The following is a 20,825-nucleotide window of genomic DNA, read 5'->3' as shown; positions in this document are numbered from 1 at the left end:
CAGTGGGTTCTTCTCAGCCGGTTGATGGAGGAGGAAGGCAGCGTTACTGCTGCCGCCGCGGCGAGGCGATCCTCCGGCTGGGCGGCGTTACTGCTGTCGCCCTCGAGAAAGATGTGAAGGTTGTTCGCTGTGAGAAAAGAAAGAAATCACGAGAACGACGCTGTTGTTTGGGAAAGAGCGGCGTCGTTGTTTGGGATCCGGACGGCGGCGACCGACGTCGAGGATGAGGGAGCTAGGGTTTCTGATTTTGGGGGTTTTGGTGATCGAGGGTCAATTAAAGAGAGAGGCGACGACGGGTTAAGGAGGCGGTGGTGGCCCCTGACGCTGCAAGCGCATCGGCGACCATGGCTGTGCAGCGACATAGGAGAGAGTGGAAAAGAGGGGGAAAGGGTGATGTCGCTGCTGCCAACGCCACCGACGTTGAGACTGGGGGAGCTAGGGTTTCTGATTTTGGGGGTTTTGGTGATCGAGGGTCAACTGAAGGGAGAGGCAACGCCGGGCAAATGAGACGGTGATGGCCCCCGATGCTGCAAGCGCATCGGCGTCCATGGCTGTGCAATGGCAGAGGAGAGAGTGAGAGAGAGGGGGAAAGGGTGAGAGTGAGATAGGAAAGAGTTGCCACGTATTGCCACGTATAGGATTATGTGTCAAATATAGAACACGTTGGTGCCACGTATTGCCACGTATTAAGTGAAGAACGCCACATAGGAAAATTCCGACATCGAATTTGGCCGGAAAATTCGTCATGGGAAAATTAGGAAAAATCAATAGTTGGTGATTTTTTATGGGAAGTTCAAAGATTGAGGGAAAAAACGGAAAATGACTATAGTTTAAGGATTTAGAGAGAATTAACCCAAAAATTAATATTTTGTGTGTTAAGTGAAATAGATGAAAAAGTAAAAAACCGAATAAAGGGAATGTCTAGGTCTCGAGCATTATTCCAAGACAATGCAACCAAACACATAAAAGCCAAGCTCATGAAGACAAAAAAATCAAAAAAACTGAAACTCATCATCATCAACAAATCCTCCTAACCTCTAACTTATTATTTCTTCCAAGACGAGAGCATCTTGTCCACAACATCAACAGCAAGAGCAAACTAATGATCCTCTGGTTCCACCATCAACCAAGCATCGCCATTGGCATTGATAAAGTTATCTGCAACTGCCCTCAACTTGTCCAGAAGTTTATGGCTTTCCATACCCACTTCCGATTCCTCGATATTCCTCTTCAACATCCAGATCTCCTTCTCCTTACCCTCCGATTCTTCCTCCAGTTTCCCAATCTTAGCCAGCAACACCTCTTCCTCCAGTTTCCCAATCTTAGCCTGCAAGCTTTTGTCTTCCTCCAGTTTCTCAATTTTAGCCAGCAACAAGTCTCTCTCCTTCACCATTGCATCCAACTTATCTTCCACTCCTTTCAACTTGGCGCCCAAGTCGAAGAGATGAAACTCTGAGTCCCGCAGAGCATGATTTAGCCTCGACACCTCAGCTTTCATCTTTGCTTGCTGTGATTCCAACGCTTTCTCACTTTCAGCCTTCTCACGCATCCTCTTTGATTTCTGTGATTTCAACGCATTCTCACTCTCACGCATATCACGCATCTCACGCATCATGTCTTGAATCCATAAATACAGTTCATCGATTTCCTGCTTGTATTCCTCATTTTGTCGGATAATTTTCACATTTTGTCGCTCAAGATCACTCATCTTTGTTTCATCAGCCATTTATGATTCCTAAAAGCCCAAACATAAACCAGCAAAGAAAGGAGAAAATATAACTAAATTAAACGCTTGACTGAAAATAACAATTAAAGCGGAATAACAAATTAATCGAGAAACATCAACATAAACAAGCAGAACCACAATAATTTTCAGGGAAATTGCGCTGGACGAACAAGGAACACACGCGTACCTATTATGGAGGAGGAGTTTGATGGTCTTCCACACAGAATTAGGGTTCGAAATTTTTAGTGAAAACAAAAAGATACTACTACTACTTATATGTCATGATTTTTTAGCTTTTATTTTACTGGAAAGTAATTTGTCATGATTTTTATATGCAATTTCGTTCGTATAAATATTTATTATTTGTCTTATATAATCATTTACGAAATACATGTAAGCAATGAAAATTGAAAATACAAGATGAAATAGCTTCGAAATTATTAAGCCTCCCAATATGCATCTTCTTGACAAGATCATTAAAAAATAAATTTAAAATGAATAATCTATGAAATTTTATATTTTAAAATATTTTATTTTCCCTCTTCTTCCTATTAATGTTGAATATATGTTTTTTGTTTCACTTTGTTTTGTTTTTTTATATTAATTTTTATTTCATTTATTATATTTTTGTTAGATATTAATTTTTGTATTTTTTATTTATATATATATTTTAGTTATAATAATGCTTAATGCAATTAAGAAGAGAGATTTTTTTGATAAATATACAATATCAACTAAAGAAATTATATAGCCGCGCCACAGGGGACACAAACCCAAAACCTTTGGCCTTAGGCATTAACCCATTACCGTATAATTAAAAAGAGAGATTAAAATGTCCCCTTGGGATGGCCTAGTGGATGGGGTGGTTGTCTGTTGTCCAAGAGGTCACAGGTTCGAGTACTCTCGGCCACTATTACCACCTGGGATGCACGGATTCGCCAAAAAAAAACACATTGCAGTATCCGATTCGTGCGGGGGGCGGGTGCGGGCGCGATTCGCGTGGGATTCGCACGGGATTCGCCACCTGGCGAATCCCCCCAAAAAAAAAAAAAAAAAAATTGGATTCGCGAATCGGATTCGCGAATCGAGATTCTCACTCTCAACGGACGGCTGTTGGCTGGCAGGAGGCGAGGCGGCATGATCCGAGACGGCTGAGCAGGGCGGCGGGGTTGAAGGGCAGGCGCCGGTGAGGCAGCCGAGAAAGGAGCAGTAGTAGCGGCGGCCCTCCTTGGCCGTCTGCTGTCAAAAACGCGTGGGAGAGAGAGAGGGAGGACAGATCGGTGGCGGTGGCAAAGGTGGAGGGGCCGTGAGGGAGGCGCGACTGCCGGGGATTCACGCAGGAAGGAGGGCGGCAGCGTGGTGTTTCGAGAGAGAGAGAAACTGAATGAGCCGATAGAGAGATGAGAGAGAGAGAGAGGGCGGTGGGTTGTGAGGAAGGAGAGAGAGTTGTGAAGAAAATGGGTTTGACTTTTAGTTGGGCTAATTTATTGGTGGATAATTAAATCTCATGGGCTTTTAATTTCATGGGTCATACTTTTATTTTGTTGGGCTCAATTTATATATTTTTACTTAAATGTAGTATTAAATATTTGAACTAATACATTATACTCTCTAATTTAACTCTTCTAAATTCTCGAATCGCACCTTATAAATTTGATTGGTTTTATATATAATAAAATATATATATATATATATATATATATTTGATTGGTTATATGTAATAAAATATATAAATATAATAGACGTATCCTTCACGAATCGCACCCTATAATTTTTGAAAATCCGTATCCCCGCACCCGAATCATATCGCTCCCGCACCCGCCCCCCCGCACCCGTGCAATCTAGATTACCACCATAAGTGGGGTGTGTGAGTGGTTTGTATTATTTATTTAGAAATTTCATCAAAAAAAAGAGATTAAATTCATTCATTTTAAGATTCTTTAATTTTAAAAATGAAATTTGAAAAGATACAATTTTATTAATTTTAAAGGGTTTTAGAAAATAAAATCAAGAACTATTTCAAAATTACAATTTTAACGTGAATTTTGAAGTGTGGAAAATTGATCACTAGTTTAATAACGACAAAAATACTGTAATAACACTAATCCTTTTTTTTTTTTTTTTTTGATCGGACAAAGTCATGTTAGATGTTAGTAGTTAGTTCCCCATCCACTCCAAGAACCACCTTATCTCTCCATTCACCAAAATCCACCTTATATCTCCAATCTCCAATTCGCTCCCAAGAGGGATCGAACCCGGGTCACTTCACTTAAGTGAGGACTCGGTGGCCAGTGGGCTAAGCCCCCTGGTTTGTAATAACACTAATCCTAATAAATACTAATGCAATATCCAAGCAAACAGAAATATGGTGGAGTATAAAAACTAGACTCGATAATGCAAATAAACCCAGAAAATAAATCAGATAAATAAAAGACTGATCCTAAGGAGCGTAATTTCGTTAATGAAATCTACGCAATTAACATATTAATCCTAATTACCAGTTTAATATTTATGCAACTAAAAAGATTAAACTTACATTTGTTCATTTTAGAACTCTTTAGCTTAAAATGAAATTTTTAAAGGTGAGATTTATATTTATATAAATTTATAGGAGTAATTAATTAATTAATTATATTTATATAAATGGAATTTCAATATAGGAGTACATTTTATTTTTCAAAATGAACAACACAAAATCTCCTGTTCAAGCCATTATTTTTCGACTTGCCCATGGATAAAAAAATATTTATCTGTAAAATAACACAAATAAAAAATTTAATGCATATAAAAATAATTATTCTCATGTTTATTCAAATTACATGGCATGTATACACTAATAGTACTATTTTTTTAGATAATTTTTTTGATTAAAATTGAAACCCAACTAAAAAATGCAATATCATCGTTCAATATTATAAAATGGGTTAAGTATCAATTTGGCCCCTAACGTAGAGGCCCCTTGTAATACCCGGGCTTTTGATGACGTGTTTAATTTCTTGAGTTTGAGTAATTAGGGTTTAGATCCCTTGTTTGATTTACTTTGTAAAGAGATGAGGAGTTATATGAAGTTTTCTTGTTATTTTTTTTAAGATGTTGAGATGTTCTTTCGATGATGTGAGAATGATGTGAGATTTTATATCCGTATTTGAGTTTGAGTATTTGAATAATTCGAGATAATTATTTGAATGAGAATGATGAACTCGGAAGTGAGATCTGAGTCCGTTAAGACGTTTTTCAAAATTTTGACTTTTGACGATGAATAGTAAAATACTGCTATTTCGTCTTTTTGTCGACTTTCAAAATCTTATGTGCACGTCATCGAGAAATATTCTTAGTTTTTCGATACGAGTCCAATAATGAAAGTTTTTATTTTTTTTTTGACGACGAGTGAATAGTGAATCGGGATTTCTCGATAAACGTGTAGATCTCGTTTATCAGAATTTCGAGAACGAGCTTGTATTTTCTATATTTATATAGAATTACGAGTGTAATGAAAGTGAGTAGAGGTTGAGAGGGCGAGTAACGAAGAGTATGGGTAGTTAGTCGTTAAAACGAGACGAGACGAGATATTTAACGACTAAATATCTAACCTACCCTACCCCTAACCACCCCCCCAACCGCCCAAACCCACTCACTCACACTATATCACGTTGATATCAGCCACAACACACACACTAACACCTAAAACACACACACACTTCACGCATAACACCATTTTCTTTGGTGTTGGAGCTTTTGACTTCCGATTTGAGCACCGAGACGAGCGCCGATCATCTTTTCGATCACGTATCTAAGTAGGTAAGATCTCTACCTACGTTTTGATGGTTTTCTTTTCGATTTTCGTCGACGTCGAAAAACGTCGATTCTCGACTTTATTTTGAAACGACGTCGGATCGTCGTGAAATTTTAGTATGTTGTTCTTGGGTAGATGTTGAGCATGTTTAATGAAGGGAGTAAGAACGGAACGGACCGTAGCTATGAAACCCATGAGGGCAGCCCCGTTTTTCACATATTAGCTTGTCTTTCGATTTTTGTTTGATCGTTTTGACTTGATATTTGTGCTTAGGGGTATGCTAGAATCGATATATATTAAATTCGTATTTTTCCAAGCACGAAAATTGTATAAGTTTTTAGAGTATGATTATTTAAATTCGTGAAGTTTGGGACGTTGCATAATGAATATTATTGCGTATATGTGTTCTACGATATCACATGAGCATGCTAATTGATTTACAATTTATGGATGATAATTGTTGAACGAAATTAAAACTGGAATTCTGTCAAAATTTTACAGCAGTTTCAAGCTTATGTTTCGATGAGTTTTCATTGCTTGATGGCTCTGAAATTTTAGTATGTTTATCTATGATATGTGTATTTCGTCGCTGCAAAATTTCATGTCTTTTGGATGATGTTTGCTATTTTAAAGATATTTTGAAAAATCCTTGACAGAATCTGTTAACTGTTGGTAGACTTCACAAAAACGTTTATATCTATTAATCCATGAAGGATTTTGCATCACCGTTTTTTTTAAACGAAACTAGACTTCAATACTTTTCTAAAAACATAAGATTTCGATTTTTATGATCTCTGAAACAGAGCAGTTTATTATTTCAAAAATGCCCTGTTCTGCTGTCATATTTGTCCAACAGTAAAAGTGTATGAGTTTCATTGTTTATTTGGCAGATCATATGAACGTTTTCTCTTGTGAAATTTTAACCAAATCTTCAAGGATACCTTTAGTTTTGGATGATTAAATTTGATGGAATTTTATTAAGGTTTGCCTTGGTTTCTAATGGCCTAAACAAAATTGGCAGAAACTGTCAATCTTTGACAGCCTGCACTAAAAGAGCAATATCTCCAAAAACCTTTAACCTTTTTGGTTAACTACCATTTTTAGAGTGAACTACACTTCATGAAGTTTTTGAGATCAATTGGTATGAGAGTTTATGATGATTGAGTTGGTTGTTATGAATTTTTAAAGATGACACAAAAACAGCAAAACTTTCTAGAAAACAACTTGATTATATTTGTTTTGATGGATGATACGATATGACTAAATGGTGTGAGTTGTGAGAGTTATGATTAACGCACATAAATGTTGGTATCTGACACTCGAACAATTGGTGTCGAGTATAAATGATAGTTTACTGATAAAGAGTTTTGATGATTTTGAATTGTTTGGTTTGCGTTGAAAAGAAGTCAAGATGTTAAGTTTTGAGTCGAGAGACGAGTTCACGTAGTGAGATTCACGCGTTGAAATCTCGTGGCTGACATTATATATGAATAGGTCATGCCGAAATTTTTAGTGAAATTAGAATTTGAGCATAGTCAATTCTTGTTGACCCGTGACTCAAATACATGCCTAATGGAAAGTTTAACTTTCTAATCGGTTAATTAGACGAGATGAGAGCGAATAGATCTGCTAAGAAAGTGGACTTTTCGATGTGTTAAATATTTCTTTTAATTGAAGCGCTGCTAATTATAACATAAGGATGTTATAATTAATGAGTAATGACGAGAGATAATAATTGTTATATTGATTAACAATCAAGAGAGATGAACATTAGAGATACTAATGTTTCATAAAAGAGATTAGATTATTAATCGAGGTTTCTTTTATAACTTCTCACCAATTCTTCATAACGATGAAGGTCCTTTTGGGAAGTAACGACTTGAGGGAGAGAGTGACGTTACTCATTGATACAGAGACACAACGAGGTGGGCATTACTTTTACTATACGTATATAGAGATCCCCTGCTTGTCGTAGGCCTCTTATACGAATGAATGCATGAGATGATTTAACTGTTAATTTCAGTTTTATATATCTATCAAACGAGTTTAATGCTACCTTTGAGCAAGTTATTTCATGACAAAATCTTTGAGTTAAAGTTATTTCAAGTATTGTCTTGTCATAAAATGTTTAAATTTTAGTATGATATCTATCTGCTTTGGCTTTGCCAATGATGCAATCGAATTCGGGTCCTGAGCAGTTGATAGCTATCCTGCCAGGACTAGTGTACACCAGTGACCGTGAGTCATCTAGCGGGTTGGCCGGTCAAGTGACCGTGAGAGGTGGCCACCTCTCCGGCACACAGTTACAGATATGATAGATTACAAAAGAACTTAGTCTGATCAGACGAACTTTAAGAATCACAAATGAACTTAGTAAGCTTGGGCCTTTTTAGCGAAAAACTCCCTTGCTGTACTGTTTATGATGGCATGACAATTTACAGTTTTGAAGCATGTATTTTTATACCTAGGCATACGTGCCCACTGAGTGCTTTTGTACTCAGCCCTGCATATGTTTTCTAAATGTGCAGGTTGAGCTGATGTGATGATGGTGCTGCAATGAGCGGAGTCTCCAGGGTTGTTAATAAATAGTTAACCTGTCTAGAATATGTCTTCATACATATGTCTAGCTACTTTCCGCTGCAAGATGTTGTTGATGTTATAGTATGTTATGTCATACTTTGAGTCTTAAGAGAATGGTTTCATATGATGTATAACTTGATTAATGATATTAATTAAGTTTTATGTTGTCTTTCATAGACTGTTCAAAAGAGTATTAATGAGTAAATACGACGATTTTTCTTAGGTTGAGTAAGATTTACGGTTTCAAATGACGCCCCTTTCTTTCCCTTATTCTTTAACCCCATCCCTAGTCGTAGATCACTCGGCTTAACTATCCTTAGTTAAGGCGGGCTGTGACAGAGTGGTATCAGAGCAAAGGAAAGCTCTGAATTAGAAGTCTTGAGTTTAGTCTAGAATGAGTCACTAGACTAATAGTTATTAACAACCGTGAGCTCAGCGCACCATCACACCAGGCTCAACGAGGTATGTAAAATTTCAAAGTTTATTTGACGTTAAATTTTGAAGAGCATGATGTTGAGGTTATATGATGAGTTATGATGTTACACTTTAAAGGTGCATAGTTTGAGTTTGAGGATGACAACATGATTAATAATGAGTTATTATGTTGTAAGAGCATATGTTGATGTTACATGATGAATCATGAGAGCGTTTATATCATATGATGTTATATGATTGAGGATGCATAATTATGAGTTATGATGTGATGTATTTGAGATGTTTTGTGATGAGAATTGTTTGAGCAGTTGTGATAAGTCACGATGATTTAGATGAAGGAATCTAATGTCATTGTTAAGAGAGATTTTTTTTACTAAGTAGAAGGATGAAATGAGAACTTAGAGCTAAAGCTTGAGAGAATTAGCAATTGCTTTAAGTACTTGTTGGTTTGAGTTATGAGTTTGAGTTATGAGCTTGAGTATAATAGCATGATTAATGATGAGTTATTAGCATGCTGCAATGAGATATTGTACGATATGTTTGAGATGTTTTGTAACGCGAGTTTTGCTCACGCAACCTGAATGGTACTTGAGAAGGTATCATGAGCCATAGTCTTTGGAGATGGCTTTGAGAGAGAATTGTTTGAGTTGTCTTACTGAGTCGCGATGATTTAGATTAAGGGATCTAATATCATTGTTTAGAGAGGTTACCTACTATGTAAAGATGGGACGAGATGAGAATTTAGATGTTTTGAGCTTGAGTTTTAAGAAAACAGTACTACTTAGTAGGAGTTTTGCTAAGTTATGTTTTGTTTATTTCTGTTGCTGGAGCTAAGTAGAGTTAGTTCCTAGAGTCACCTTTAAGTTCTCCTTATAGGTTGGCCAGGACTGTTGGCACTGCACGAAAGTGGACTGTTGTGAGATCGAACTCAGGAAAGATCGGATACGAGGACGAGGCGTACAGTATGTGGTACAGAGATACCCTAGCAGATTTTCAAACACATGTTCATAGACTATGAAAGGATAAAAGCCTTATGGTTGTTACTAGACTGGATGGCATCGTGCACCTAGTCCCCGTGCTACCAATCGAGTGGTAGGATTGAGCAAGGAAGAAAGCCACTCAATATGATGGGACATGTCGTCTTGAGCATTGGACCCATAGGAGATGGGATTTGTTACAGATACCCAGATTTTCTATGCGGATCTACTGACCGGATGCCTGTTTTCTACCAGGGACTCTAGAAGAGTGTAGTAGATATCGAGTCGATCCTTGAGTATCAGTTACCAAAGATGATAAAATGATAAACGATAATGAGGACGAGAAGTAGCCGAGGAGGGCTAGAGTTGATGAGGATGAGAAGAGAAGTCGATGTAGGCTAGAGCTAAGGATGATCTTGAGAGTATGCGCGGTACACCCTCGTTTTTGATTAGTTGCAATTACATTGCGATGTATATAACTTACTTAGGAGATACTGGTACTTGAGATTTTGACATGATGATAGATAAGCATACGAATTTAGTACCCTACTGATGTTAAATAGATGGATGTTCCTAGTGTGCTAAAGTAGCAACTAGATGAGTTAACTGGTAGCAATTACCGTAGGAGGTCCAGACCGAGACATAGTACTATTAATGGTGTCGATTTAGAAGGGACATTACGATAGATACTATGGTTTTTGTAGGGTTTAAATAACCCCTTTATGTAAGCCCTCTAAAAAGAGGCATTCTACTGATGGATATATTAGGTTGACCAGAGTGGTCTTTTTGTTAGCATTTCGTGAGTGCTTATTGCCTTACAGATGAATGTTAAGGTGACCGTGAGGGTTTCCTTAAAGTTGAGTTAGTAAATTGAACTTGAGTTTTGAGGATGCTTAGAGCGTTGGTCGAGTTGAGTTTTCCTTTTGTGATTTCAAAAATGCCTCAAAGATGTCATCAAGAGTGTGATGTGAAGGATAGGCGGGATAATACTCCGCCACCACCACCGCAACATGAGAGGAGAGTCGAAAAATATTGAACTTTCGAAACAAGAGTCTAGAACATAGGACCCTGAGTTTAAGCTTTTAGCTTGCTGGTGTGAACTTAAGTTTTGTTATGTATAGTATGTTGAGGGTTTAGAAGACACAGAATTTCCAAGTTCGGGATAGTATATCCCGTGTGACTGGGGAGTGATTATGTTGGACCTGGCCAGTCCGCATGATCCAAATCTCAGTAGACGTGTTTTGGGTTTATAAACCCATGTGTTTCAACTTTCGGTTGAAAAGCCAGATGGGTTCTTACTCTAGGTCATTTTTGTTCGACCTGGTAGTTACTTCATTCTACCATCTGGTCATTCATTTGAGTCTCTTGAACAATTTGTTTTGATGTCATTCTAGGGTTGAACCCTTACAACTTTTGAGTTATCCTAGTAGATTCTTTTGATGTATAAGACTAGTGAGAGGCACGTCAGAGGACTTTAACACCCGAGCAACTGGTAAACTACACCTGAGAACAATTCAAGGCTACTCTTGAGAAATATGTACCAAGGAGTACAGTAAGCAGCAAGAGGCTGGCTATCGAAGTTTGATGCAAGGAAAGAAATCGGTTGTAGAGTATAACCGAGAATTCTGTGAGCTATCACGATTTGCTCATCAGAAGATGGATACTGATGATGAGATGTCTGAGTTTTATGTGCCGGTTTAAGGCAGGACTTTAAGGTAGTATTGTGCAAGTTATTGGATGCATCAGTTAGAATCCTGTTTAATACAGGAGCCTCGCATTCTTTAAGTGTTTGAAGCATGTTACCTTCAAACTCGAACCAAAACGAGCTAGTCCCAAGTTGAGAGTAATCACTCCTGTAGGAAGAGCTACTACAGTTTCTCACATGATTTCTAAATTAGAGTTTGAGTTAGGATCACTAAAGATGAAAACAAGAACCTTGCACTTAATGCCTATGTGGAACGTAGACATTATTCTAAGGATGGACTGGTTAGCAGAGAACTTTACCTCGATTGATTGTAAGAAGAGATAGATAACTTTCCAACCACCTGGGAAGGAACAGACATGTTTTCACGGCATTGATAGAAAGAAGATAGTTCCAATCATTTCGGCACTTCAGGCGTCGAAATTGGTAAAGAAGAAAGGAGCACAAGCTTACCTAGTTTACTTGAATGATGAAGGAGAATCAAGTAAAAACTTTGAGGATGTAGCAGTGGTAAGGGAATATAGAGATGTATTTCCTGAGGTCTTACCAGGATTGCCACCAACAAGACAGTTGGAGTTCACTATCCACCTAGAACCTGGATCAGCACCAGTGTCGAAGGCACCCTATAGAATGGCGCCTAAGGAGCTACGAGAGCTGAAGATTCAGCTACAAGAATTGCTCGAGTTAGGTTTTATTAGACCTAGTGTATCCCCGTGGGGAGCACCAGTCCTTTTTGTCAAAAAGAATGATGACACGTTGAGAATGTGCATAGATTATCGAAAGCTAAATAAATTGACACTCAAGAACAAATATCCTTTGCCGAGGATAGATGACTTGTTTGATCAATTACGAGGAGCGAGTTTTTCTTGAAAGTTGACTTGAGATCATAATACCACTAGTTCAAATTTTGACAGGAGGATACACCTAAGACAGCTTTTCAAATGAGGTATGAGCACTATGAGTTCATAGTTATGCCATTCGGTTTGGCGAAGGCACCAATAGTTTTCATGGATCACATGATCGAGTGTTCCATCAATAACCGGATAAATTTGTCCTAGTTTTCATAGATGATATTCTCATCTATTCGAAGAATGAGCAGGAGCGCCAAAACATTTGAGAACGATGTTGGAAACGCTAAGAGTTGAGAAGTTTTTGCCAAATTCACCAAGTGCGAGTTTTGGTTGAACGAAGTAACTTTTCTAGGACATATTATTTCATCCGAATGAATTAAAGTTGACCCTGCCAAGGTACAAGTTGTACATGAGTGGAGATCACCAACTACGCCTAACGAGATTTGCAGCTTTTTAGGCTTAGCAGGATACTATCAGAGGTTTATTGAAGGATTTTCCACGATAACAAGACCGATGACACAATTACTTAGAAAAGAAGCTAAGTACAATTGGAAAAAGGAGTGTGAAGAGAGTTTTTAAGAGTTTAAAAGGAGATTGACTACAGCACCAGTGCTGCTAGTCCCGGAAATGGATAAAGAGTATACCATCTACACAGATGCGGCAAAGAATGGACTAGGATGTGTTTTGATGCAAGAAGAAAGAGTTATAGCCTATGCATCACGATAACTTAGACCCCACGAGATAAATTATCCAACGCATGATTTAGAGCTTGCAGCAGTTGTGCATGCCCTGAAAATTTGGAGACATCATCTCTACGGAGTTAGATGTGAGATTTTCACGGACTACAAAACTTTGAAATACTTTTTCGAGCATAAGGATATTAACATGAGGCAAAGGAGATGGCTCGAATTAGTAAAGAATGTTAACCGCGACATTAATTATCACCCTCGCAAGGCCAAGGTAGTAGCCGATGCATTGAGCCGAAAGGTCTCGTCAAAGTTAGGATGTCTTCTCACGAGAAAGGATGAGCTTATAAAGGACTTTGACAAGATGAGTATTGTTTGAGGAAAATGGTGATTGAAGCACAAGGAAAGATGAGACAATGAACAAGTTACGAGAAAAGATAAGAGCAGGAGATCTCAAGAGTTACAAAAAAAAAAGCATCAGACAATACTATCTTATTTGAGGGGAGAATACGCATTCCCCGCGATGATGAACTTAAGAATACGATCATGAGTGAGACTCATGATACGCCTTACACCGCCCACCCAGGAGGCACAAAGATTTATTAGGTTGTGAAAAAGAGATTTTTGTGGGACGGAATGAAACGAGACATAGCTTCGTTTGTAGAGCGATGCTTAGTTTGTCAGCAAGTGAAAGCATTACACCAACGACCCTATGGGAAGTTAAAACCGTTGGAGATTCCCGAGTGGAAATGGGATCACATAGCGATGGATTTTGTGATAGCTTTACCGAAAAGTCAAAGAGGAAATACAACAATTTGGGTGATTGTAGATCGACTAACAAAATCTGCACATTTCATACCGATCCTAATCGCGTATGGACCAGATAAGTTAGCACAATTGTATGTTCGTGACATTATAAGATTGCATTGAGTACCTGTGTAGATCACCTCAAAAAAAAAAAAAATATTACATCACGTTTTTGGATGAGTTACAGAAAGAGTTGGGTACAAGGATGAATTTTAGCATAGCAGACGATAGAAGATATGATAAGAACTACTATCCTTGATAGAGGAGTACATCGGGAGAATGTGTTGCCACTACTTGAGTTTGCCTATAAGATGTGAGACAAAGTTTCGAAATAGGAGACAAAGTTTTCTTAAAGGTTTTACCCTCAAAGGGGATGAATAGATTTGGAGTTAAAGGACAGGTTAGACCCAGAGTTATAAGTCCTTACGAGATATTGCAAAAGATAGGTTCAATAGCGTATAGGTTGACTTTGCCACTTAGCTTTGGAAATGTGCATAACGTGTTTCACGTGTCACAATTGAGAGGATATATATTTTCGACCCAAACCATGTGGTTTACTAAGAAGAAATGATCTTAGAACCAGACTTGAGTTATGAAGAGAGACCTCAGATGATGCTAGATCATAAAATTCGGCAATTGAGTAATAAGTCGATTGCATTGGATAAGGTCCAATGGAGATATGATAGTTAGAAAGAAGTGGAAAGAGAGCTTGAGGATAAGATGTGAGAGAAGTACCCGAAACATTTACAAGAGGTACAAATTTCGGGACGAAATTTATTTTAAGGGGGAGGGTATGTAATACCCGGGCTTTTGATGACGTGTTTAATTTCTTGAGTTTGAGTAATTAGGGTTTAGATCCCTTGTTTGATTTACTTTGTAAAGAGATGAGGAGTTATATGAAGTTTTCTTGTTATTTTTTTTAAGATGTTGAGATGTTCTTTCGATGATGTGAGAATGATGTGAGATTTTATATCCGTATTTGAGTTTGAGTATTTGAATAATTCGAGATAATTATTTGAATGAGAATGATGAACTCGGAAGTGAGATCTGAGTCCGTTAAGACGTTTTTCAAAATTTTGACTTTTGACGATGAATAGTAAAATACTGCTATTTCGTCTTTTTGTCGACTTTCAAAATCTTATGTGCACGTCATCGAGAAATATTCTTAGTTTTTCGATACGAGTCCAATAATGAAAGTTTTTATTTTTTTTTTACGACGAGTGAATAGTGAATCGGGATTTCTCGATAAACGTGTAGATCTCGTTTATCAGAATTTCGAGAACGAGCTTGTATTTTCTATATTTATATAGAATTACGAGTGTAATGAAAGTGAGTAGAGGTTGAGAGGGCGAGTAACGAAGAGTATGGGTAGTTAGTCGTTAAAACGAGACGAGACGAGATATTTAACGACTAAATATCTAACCTACCCTACCCCTAACCACCCCCCCAACCGCCCAAACCCACTCACTCACACTATATCACGTTGATATCAGCCACAACACACACACTAACACCTAAAACACACACACACTTCACGCATAACACCATTTTCTTTGGTGTTGGAGCTTTTGACTTCCGATTTGAGCACCGAGACGAGCGCCGATCATCTTTTCGATCACGTATCTAAGTAGGTAAGATCTCTACCTATGTTTTGATGGTTTTCTTTTCGATTTTCGTCGATGTCGAAAAACGTCGATTCTCGACTTTATTTTGAAACGACGTCGGATCGTCGTGAAATTTTAGTATGTTGTTCTTGGGTAGATGTTGAGCATGTTTAATGAAGGGAGTAAGAACGGAACGGACCGTAGCTATGAAACCCATGAGGGCAGCCCCGTTTTTCACATATTAGCTTGTCTTTCGATTTTTGTTTGATCGTTTTGACTTGATATTTGTGATTAGGGGTATGCTAGAATCGATATATATTAAATTCGTATTTTTCCAAGCACGAAAATTGTATAAGTTTTTAGAGTATGATTATTTAAATTCGTGAAGTTTGGGACGTTGCATAATGAATATTATTGCGTATATGTGTTCTACGATATCACATGAGCATGCTAATTGATTTACAATTTATGGATGATAATTGTTGAACGAAATTAAAACTGGAATTCTGTCAAAATTTTACAGCAGTTTCAAGCTTATGTTTCGATGAGTTTTCATTGCTTGATGGCTCTGAAATTTTAGTATGTTTATCTATGATATGTGTATTTCGTCGCTGCAAAATTTCATGTCTTTTTGGATGATGTTTGCTATTTTAAAGATATTTTGAAAAATCCTTGACAGAATCTGTTAACTGTTGGTAGACTTCACAAAAACGTTTATATCTATTAATCCATGAAGGATTTTGCATCACCGTTTTTTTTAAACGAAACTAGACTTCAATACTTTTCTAAAAACATAAGATTTCGATTTTTATGATCTCTGAAACAGAGCAGTTTATTATTTCAAAAATGCCCTGTTCTGCTGTCATATTTGTCCAACAGTAAAAGTGTATGAGTTTCATTGTTTATTTGGCAGATCATATGAACGTTTTCTCTTGTGAAATTTTAACCAAATCTTCAAGGATACCTTTAGTTTTGGATGATTAAATTTGATGGAATTTTATTAAGGTTTGCCTTGGTTTCTAATGGCCTAAACAAAATTGGCAGAAACTGTCAATCTTTGACAGCCTGCACTAAAAGAGCAATATCTCCAAAAACCTTTAACCTTTTTGGTTAACTACCATTTTTAGAGTGAACTACACTTCATGAAGTTTTTGAGATCAATTGGTATGAGAGTTTATGATGATTGAGTTGGTTGTTATGAATTTTTAAAGATGACACAAAAACAGCAAAACTTTCTAGAAAACAACTTGATTATATTTGTTTTGATGGATGATACGATATGACTAAATGGTGTGAGTTGTGAGAGTTATGATTAACGCACATAAATGTTGGTATCTGACACTCGAACAATTGGTGTCGAGTATAAATGATAGTTTACTGATAAAGAGTTTTGATGATTTTGAATTGTTTGGTTTGCGTTGAAAAGAAGTCAAGATGTTAAGTTTTGAGTCGAGAGACGAGTTCACGTAGTGAGATTCACGCGTTGAAATCTCGTGGCTGACATTATATATGAATAGGTCATGCCGAAATTTTTAGTGAAATTAGAATTTGAGCATAGTCAATTCTTGTTGACCCGTGACTCAAATACATGCCTAATGGAAAGTTTAACTTTCTAATCGGTTAATTAGACGAGATGAGAGCGAATAGATCTGCTAAGAAAGTGGACTTTTCGATGTGTTAAATATTTCTTTTAATTGAAGCGCTGCTAATTATAACATAAGGATGTTATAATTAATGAGTAATGACGAGAGATAATAATTGTTATATTGATTAACAATCAAGAGAGATGAACATTAGAGATACTAATGTTTCATAAAAGAGATTAGATTATTAATCGAGGTTTCTTTTATAACTTCTCACCAATTCTTCATAACGATGAAGGTCCTTTTGGGAAGTAACGACTTGAGGGAGAGAGTGACGTTACTCATTGATACAGAGACACAACGAGGTGGGCATTACTTTTACTATACGTATATAGAGATCCCCTGCTTGTCGTAGGCCTCTTATACGAATGAATGCATGAGATGATTTAACTGTTAATTTCAGTTTTATATATCTATCAAACGAGTTTAATGCTACCTTTGAGCAAGTTATTTCATGACAAAATCTTTGAGTTAAAGTTATTTCAAGTATTGTCTTGTCATAAAATGTTTAAATTTTAGTATGATATCTATCTGCTTTGGCTTTGCCAATGATGCAATCGAATTCGGGTCCTGAGCAGTTGATAGCTATCCTGCCAGGACTAGTGTACACCAGTGACCGTGAGTCATCTAGCGGGTTGGCCGGTCAAGTGACCGTGAGAGGTGGCCACCTCTCCGGCACACAGTTACAGATATGATAGATTACAAAAGAACTTAGTCTGATCAGACGAACTTTAAGAATCACAAATGAACTTAGTAAGCTTGGGCCTTTTTAGCGAAAAACTCCCTTGCTGTACTGTTTATGATGGCATGACAATTTACAGTTTTGAAGCATGTATTTTTATACCTAGGCATACGTGCCCACTGAGTGCTTTTGTACTCAGCCCTGCATATGTTTTCTAAATGTGCAGGTTGAGCTGATGTGATGATGGTGCTGCAATGAGCGGAGTCTCCAGGGTTGTTAATAAATAGTTAACCTGTCTAGAATATGTCTTCATACATATGTCTAGCTACTTTCCGCTGCAAGATGTTGTTGATGTTATAGTATGTTATGTCATACTTTGAGTCTTAAGAGAATGGTTTCATATGATGTATAACTTGATTAATGATATTAATTAAGTTTTATGTTGTCTTTCATAGACTGTTCAAAAGAGTATTAATGAGTAAATACGACGATTTTTCTTAGGTTGAGTAAGATTTACGGTTTCAAATGACGCCCCTTTCTTTCCCTTATTCTTTAACCCCATCCCTAGTCGTAGATCACTCGGCTTAACTATCCTTAGTTAAGGCGGGCTGAGCCTCCTCAACGCGCCGTCTTGCCGAGCTTGCCACCAGAGCTCCGCCGGCCACCGTCGTCGCCGCCACGACCTTCCTGCACCACCACTTTCGTAAGATCAGCCGAGAAGCGAGAGATGTGAGCTTCGATCCCGAGGAGCGTATGCAGCGGCGCATACCAGCCGAAACGGCGAGCCCCACTTGGAGAGCATGGAGGAGCACAAGCAGCGCGCTCTTCTCATCTTCCTCGACTCGCACCTCCACGCCCTGGCCCCGGTCGTGGACGGCCTCAAAGACGCCTACTGCGACGTCGGAGTTTCAGGGAAGGGGTGGATTAAGTTTCCGGCGAGCTTGGTGAAGAAGATGGTGTGGGTCCCACCACCAATAAAATAAAAAAAATTAAAAAATTAAAATAGTTAACGGTGTTAACCGTCCATTAAGTTGGATGGGTTAATTGGCAGAAATTAGGTACTTCAGGGGCTTAGTTGACACACCCCCAGCCCATAGGGTGTTAATAGCTACAGGGGCCTCTACGTTAGGGGCCAAATTGATACTTAACCCTTATAAAATGGGCAAAGGTGCAGATTCCCCCCTGTAGTACACCCCCTAGAGCTTTTACCTCCCCAAAGTCCCGGAAGAAGGGTGCAATTAAGTCCCCCCTGTAGTACACTCCCCTAGAGTTTTTTTTTTTATTATTATTAAGGCCTTCGGACTTAATTGCACCCTTCTTCCGGGACTTTGGGGAGGTCAACGCGCTTTGACCGACTTTGGGGGGCTAAAAGCTCTAGGGGGTGTACTACATGGGGGAATCTGCACCTTTGCCCCTTATAAAATTAAACTTAATAAATTAATCAATTTTATTTATAAAAGCAAATCATGTCTTTTATGCAAAATCAATTATTTGGATGTTGCATGGGAACTTTATTTTAAAATTTATATTTAAACAAAATGACCGCATAAATATGATTTAAATATTCATTAAAAATATATTAAACTATATGCAAATAAATAGTTTTGTAAATCTTATAATATTATATGATACACAATGATACTCGTTATCATTTATACTTGCTTTGATATTTGATGATTTATATATTTATACACAATATCAATTATAAATAATTAATTGGTATTTCAAAAATTGAAAATTCAAATATTTTTAGATTCATGTGTTTATTGAGATTATGTCTTTCATAACTTCAATTTTTTTTTTATTATTGAGATCCATGTTTGCATTTACTTATATTTAAATTATATTTAATATGTATATTTATTTATTTAAAGGGTTAAGGTGCAGATAGGCCCCTCAAGTGGAGGCCCTTAGAGCGTTTCAGTCCCCTTACTAACTGTGTGTGCAAATTGGCCCCCGGACTCAAAAAAACGGTGCAGATCGGCCCCTCTGACTTAACACCGTTATGGGCCGTTAGTCAAGGGGGCGATCTGCACCGTTTTTTTGGAGTTCAGGGGCTAATATGCACCTTTTAACTTTTTAATTAATTCATCTCTCTCGCTCAAAATTTGATCGTCGTTGTCGCTGATTCAAGCTCCGGCGAGGCCGGCGGAGGGCACCGCCCCTTTCTTTCTCTCTTGGGCCCTAAACCTCGGAGCTCGCTCGACTGCACACGCTTAGCGTCAAGGACGAGCCCTAATTCTCCCATTCCGTCGGAAATCGCCGCCGCCGCAATATCCGGTGAACCCGCCGCCTTGCTTTTCTCGATGAGGAGTCGCCTAGCTTTTCTCGATAAGGAGTCGCCTCTTTCTCTCAAATCCAGCGAAATCCGGTGATAAAGGCCGACGATGCCCGTCGCCATCTACACTATCGGCGTGCTGTTGAAGAAGGACGCCTTCAAATCAGAGACCATGGCCAACATGATCTCGATCTCGATTGGGATCACGATCACAACCTGCGGCGAGGCGAAGTTCGATTCGTTGGGGGTGATTCTGCAATTGGGGGCGGTGACGTTCGAGGGAGAATTCGAGTTTCCATTTCGATTATGTGATTTTCGGGAGCAATGACGCCGATTTGGAATTCCCGATTTGGGGCTTGGAAACTTGATTTCGTGATTTTCCTCATCTGACGGCGATTGACACCGGAAAAGTTGATCGGAGAAGATGAGATGTGATTTTTTTTAATGAACGGTGTGTAGATTAACCCCCGAACTCAAAAAAGGGAAAAGGTGCAGATTAGCCCCTGAACTCCAAAAAAACGGTGCAGATCGCCCCCTCTGACTAACGGCCCATAACGGTGTTAAGTCAGAGGGGGCGATCTGCACCATTTTTTTGAGTTCGAGGGCCAATCTGCACACACAATTAGTAAGAGGACTGAAATGCTCTAAGGGTCTTCACTTGAGGGGCCTATCTGCACCTTAACCCTTATTTTAAATATCGTTCACTTTTAATATTGATCGTGTATCGCACGAGCTAACTAGGACTGCTTATTTGGATATTGGGTATTGGTTATATCCAAGCCGAACCGAAATTCATTGGTTATCGGGTAACCGATACCCGCTATTTGGTTAAATAGTACGGTTATGGGTATGAGTATTGGGATTTTTTGGTTATCGGGTATACCCGATAATCGATTTAATTAATTTTAAAATTATAAAATATAATTTTATTAATATAAATATATTTAATTTGATATTTATAATATAACTACAACTTTACGTGAAAGGAAATGTATCAATTTAAAAATTAATAATTAAATAAACTTATAAATAGTCAAATATAATAGAACAATCAATAATAA

At 38.0% G+C, this 20,825-nt stretch overlaps 1 protein-coding gene and 2 long non-coding RNA genes across 3 annotated transcripts; 2 read left to right on the top strand and 1 right to left on the bottom strand.

Annotated features, from left to right (window-relative positions):
* Positions 1 to 907: 907 nt before the first annotated feature.
* On the bottom strand, positions 908 to 2,009 carry LOC131018031 (uncharacterized). Its single transcript, XM_057946772.1, has 2 exons — positions 1,914 to 2,009; positions 908 to 1,735 (listed from the first exon to the last, which is right to left on the bottom strand). The coding sequence occupies exon 2, from the start codon at positions 1,724 to 1,726 to the stop codon at positions 1,100 to 1,102; it is 627 nt and encodes a 208-aa protein (XP_057802755.1). The 5' UTR covers positions 1,727 to 1,735; positions 1,914 to 2,009; the 3' UTR covers positions 908 to 1,099.
* Positions 2,010 to 5,110: 3,101 nt separating this feature from the next.
* LOC131018030 (uncharacterized) lies at positions 5,111 to 8,193 on the top strand. The gene is made up of 3 exons (XR_009099993.1): positions 5,111 to 5,524; positions 7,378 to 7,444; positions 8,048 to 8,193. It is a non-coding gene; the product is annotated as an uncharacterized LOC131018030 (long non-coding RNA).
* Positions 8,194 to 14,779: 6,586 nt separating this feature from the next.
* LOC131018029 (uncharacterized) lies at positions 14,780 to 17,858 on the top strand. The gene is made up of 3 exons (XR_009099991.1): positions 14,780 to 15,188; positions 17,043 to 17,109; positions 17,713 to 17,858. It is a non-coding gene; the product is annotated as an uncharacterized LOC131018029 (long non-coding RNA).
* Positions 17,859 to 20,825: the final 2,967 nt, after the last annotated feature.

The sequence above is a fragment of the Salvia miltiorrhiza genome, chromosome 3 (genome assembly GCF_028751815.1).
Source record: "Salvia miltiorrhiza cultivar Shanhuang (shh) chromosome 3, IMPLAD_Smil_shh, whole genome shotgun sequence".
NCBI lineage: Eukaryota > Viridiplantae > Streptophyta > Magnoliopsida > Lamiales > Lamiaceae > Salvia > Salvia miltiorrhiza.
This window is presented reverse-complemented; position numbering and strand designations above follow the sequence as displayed.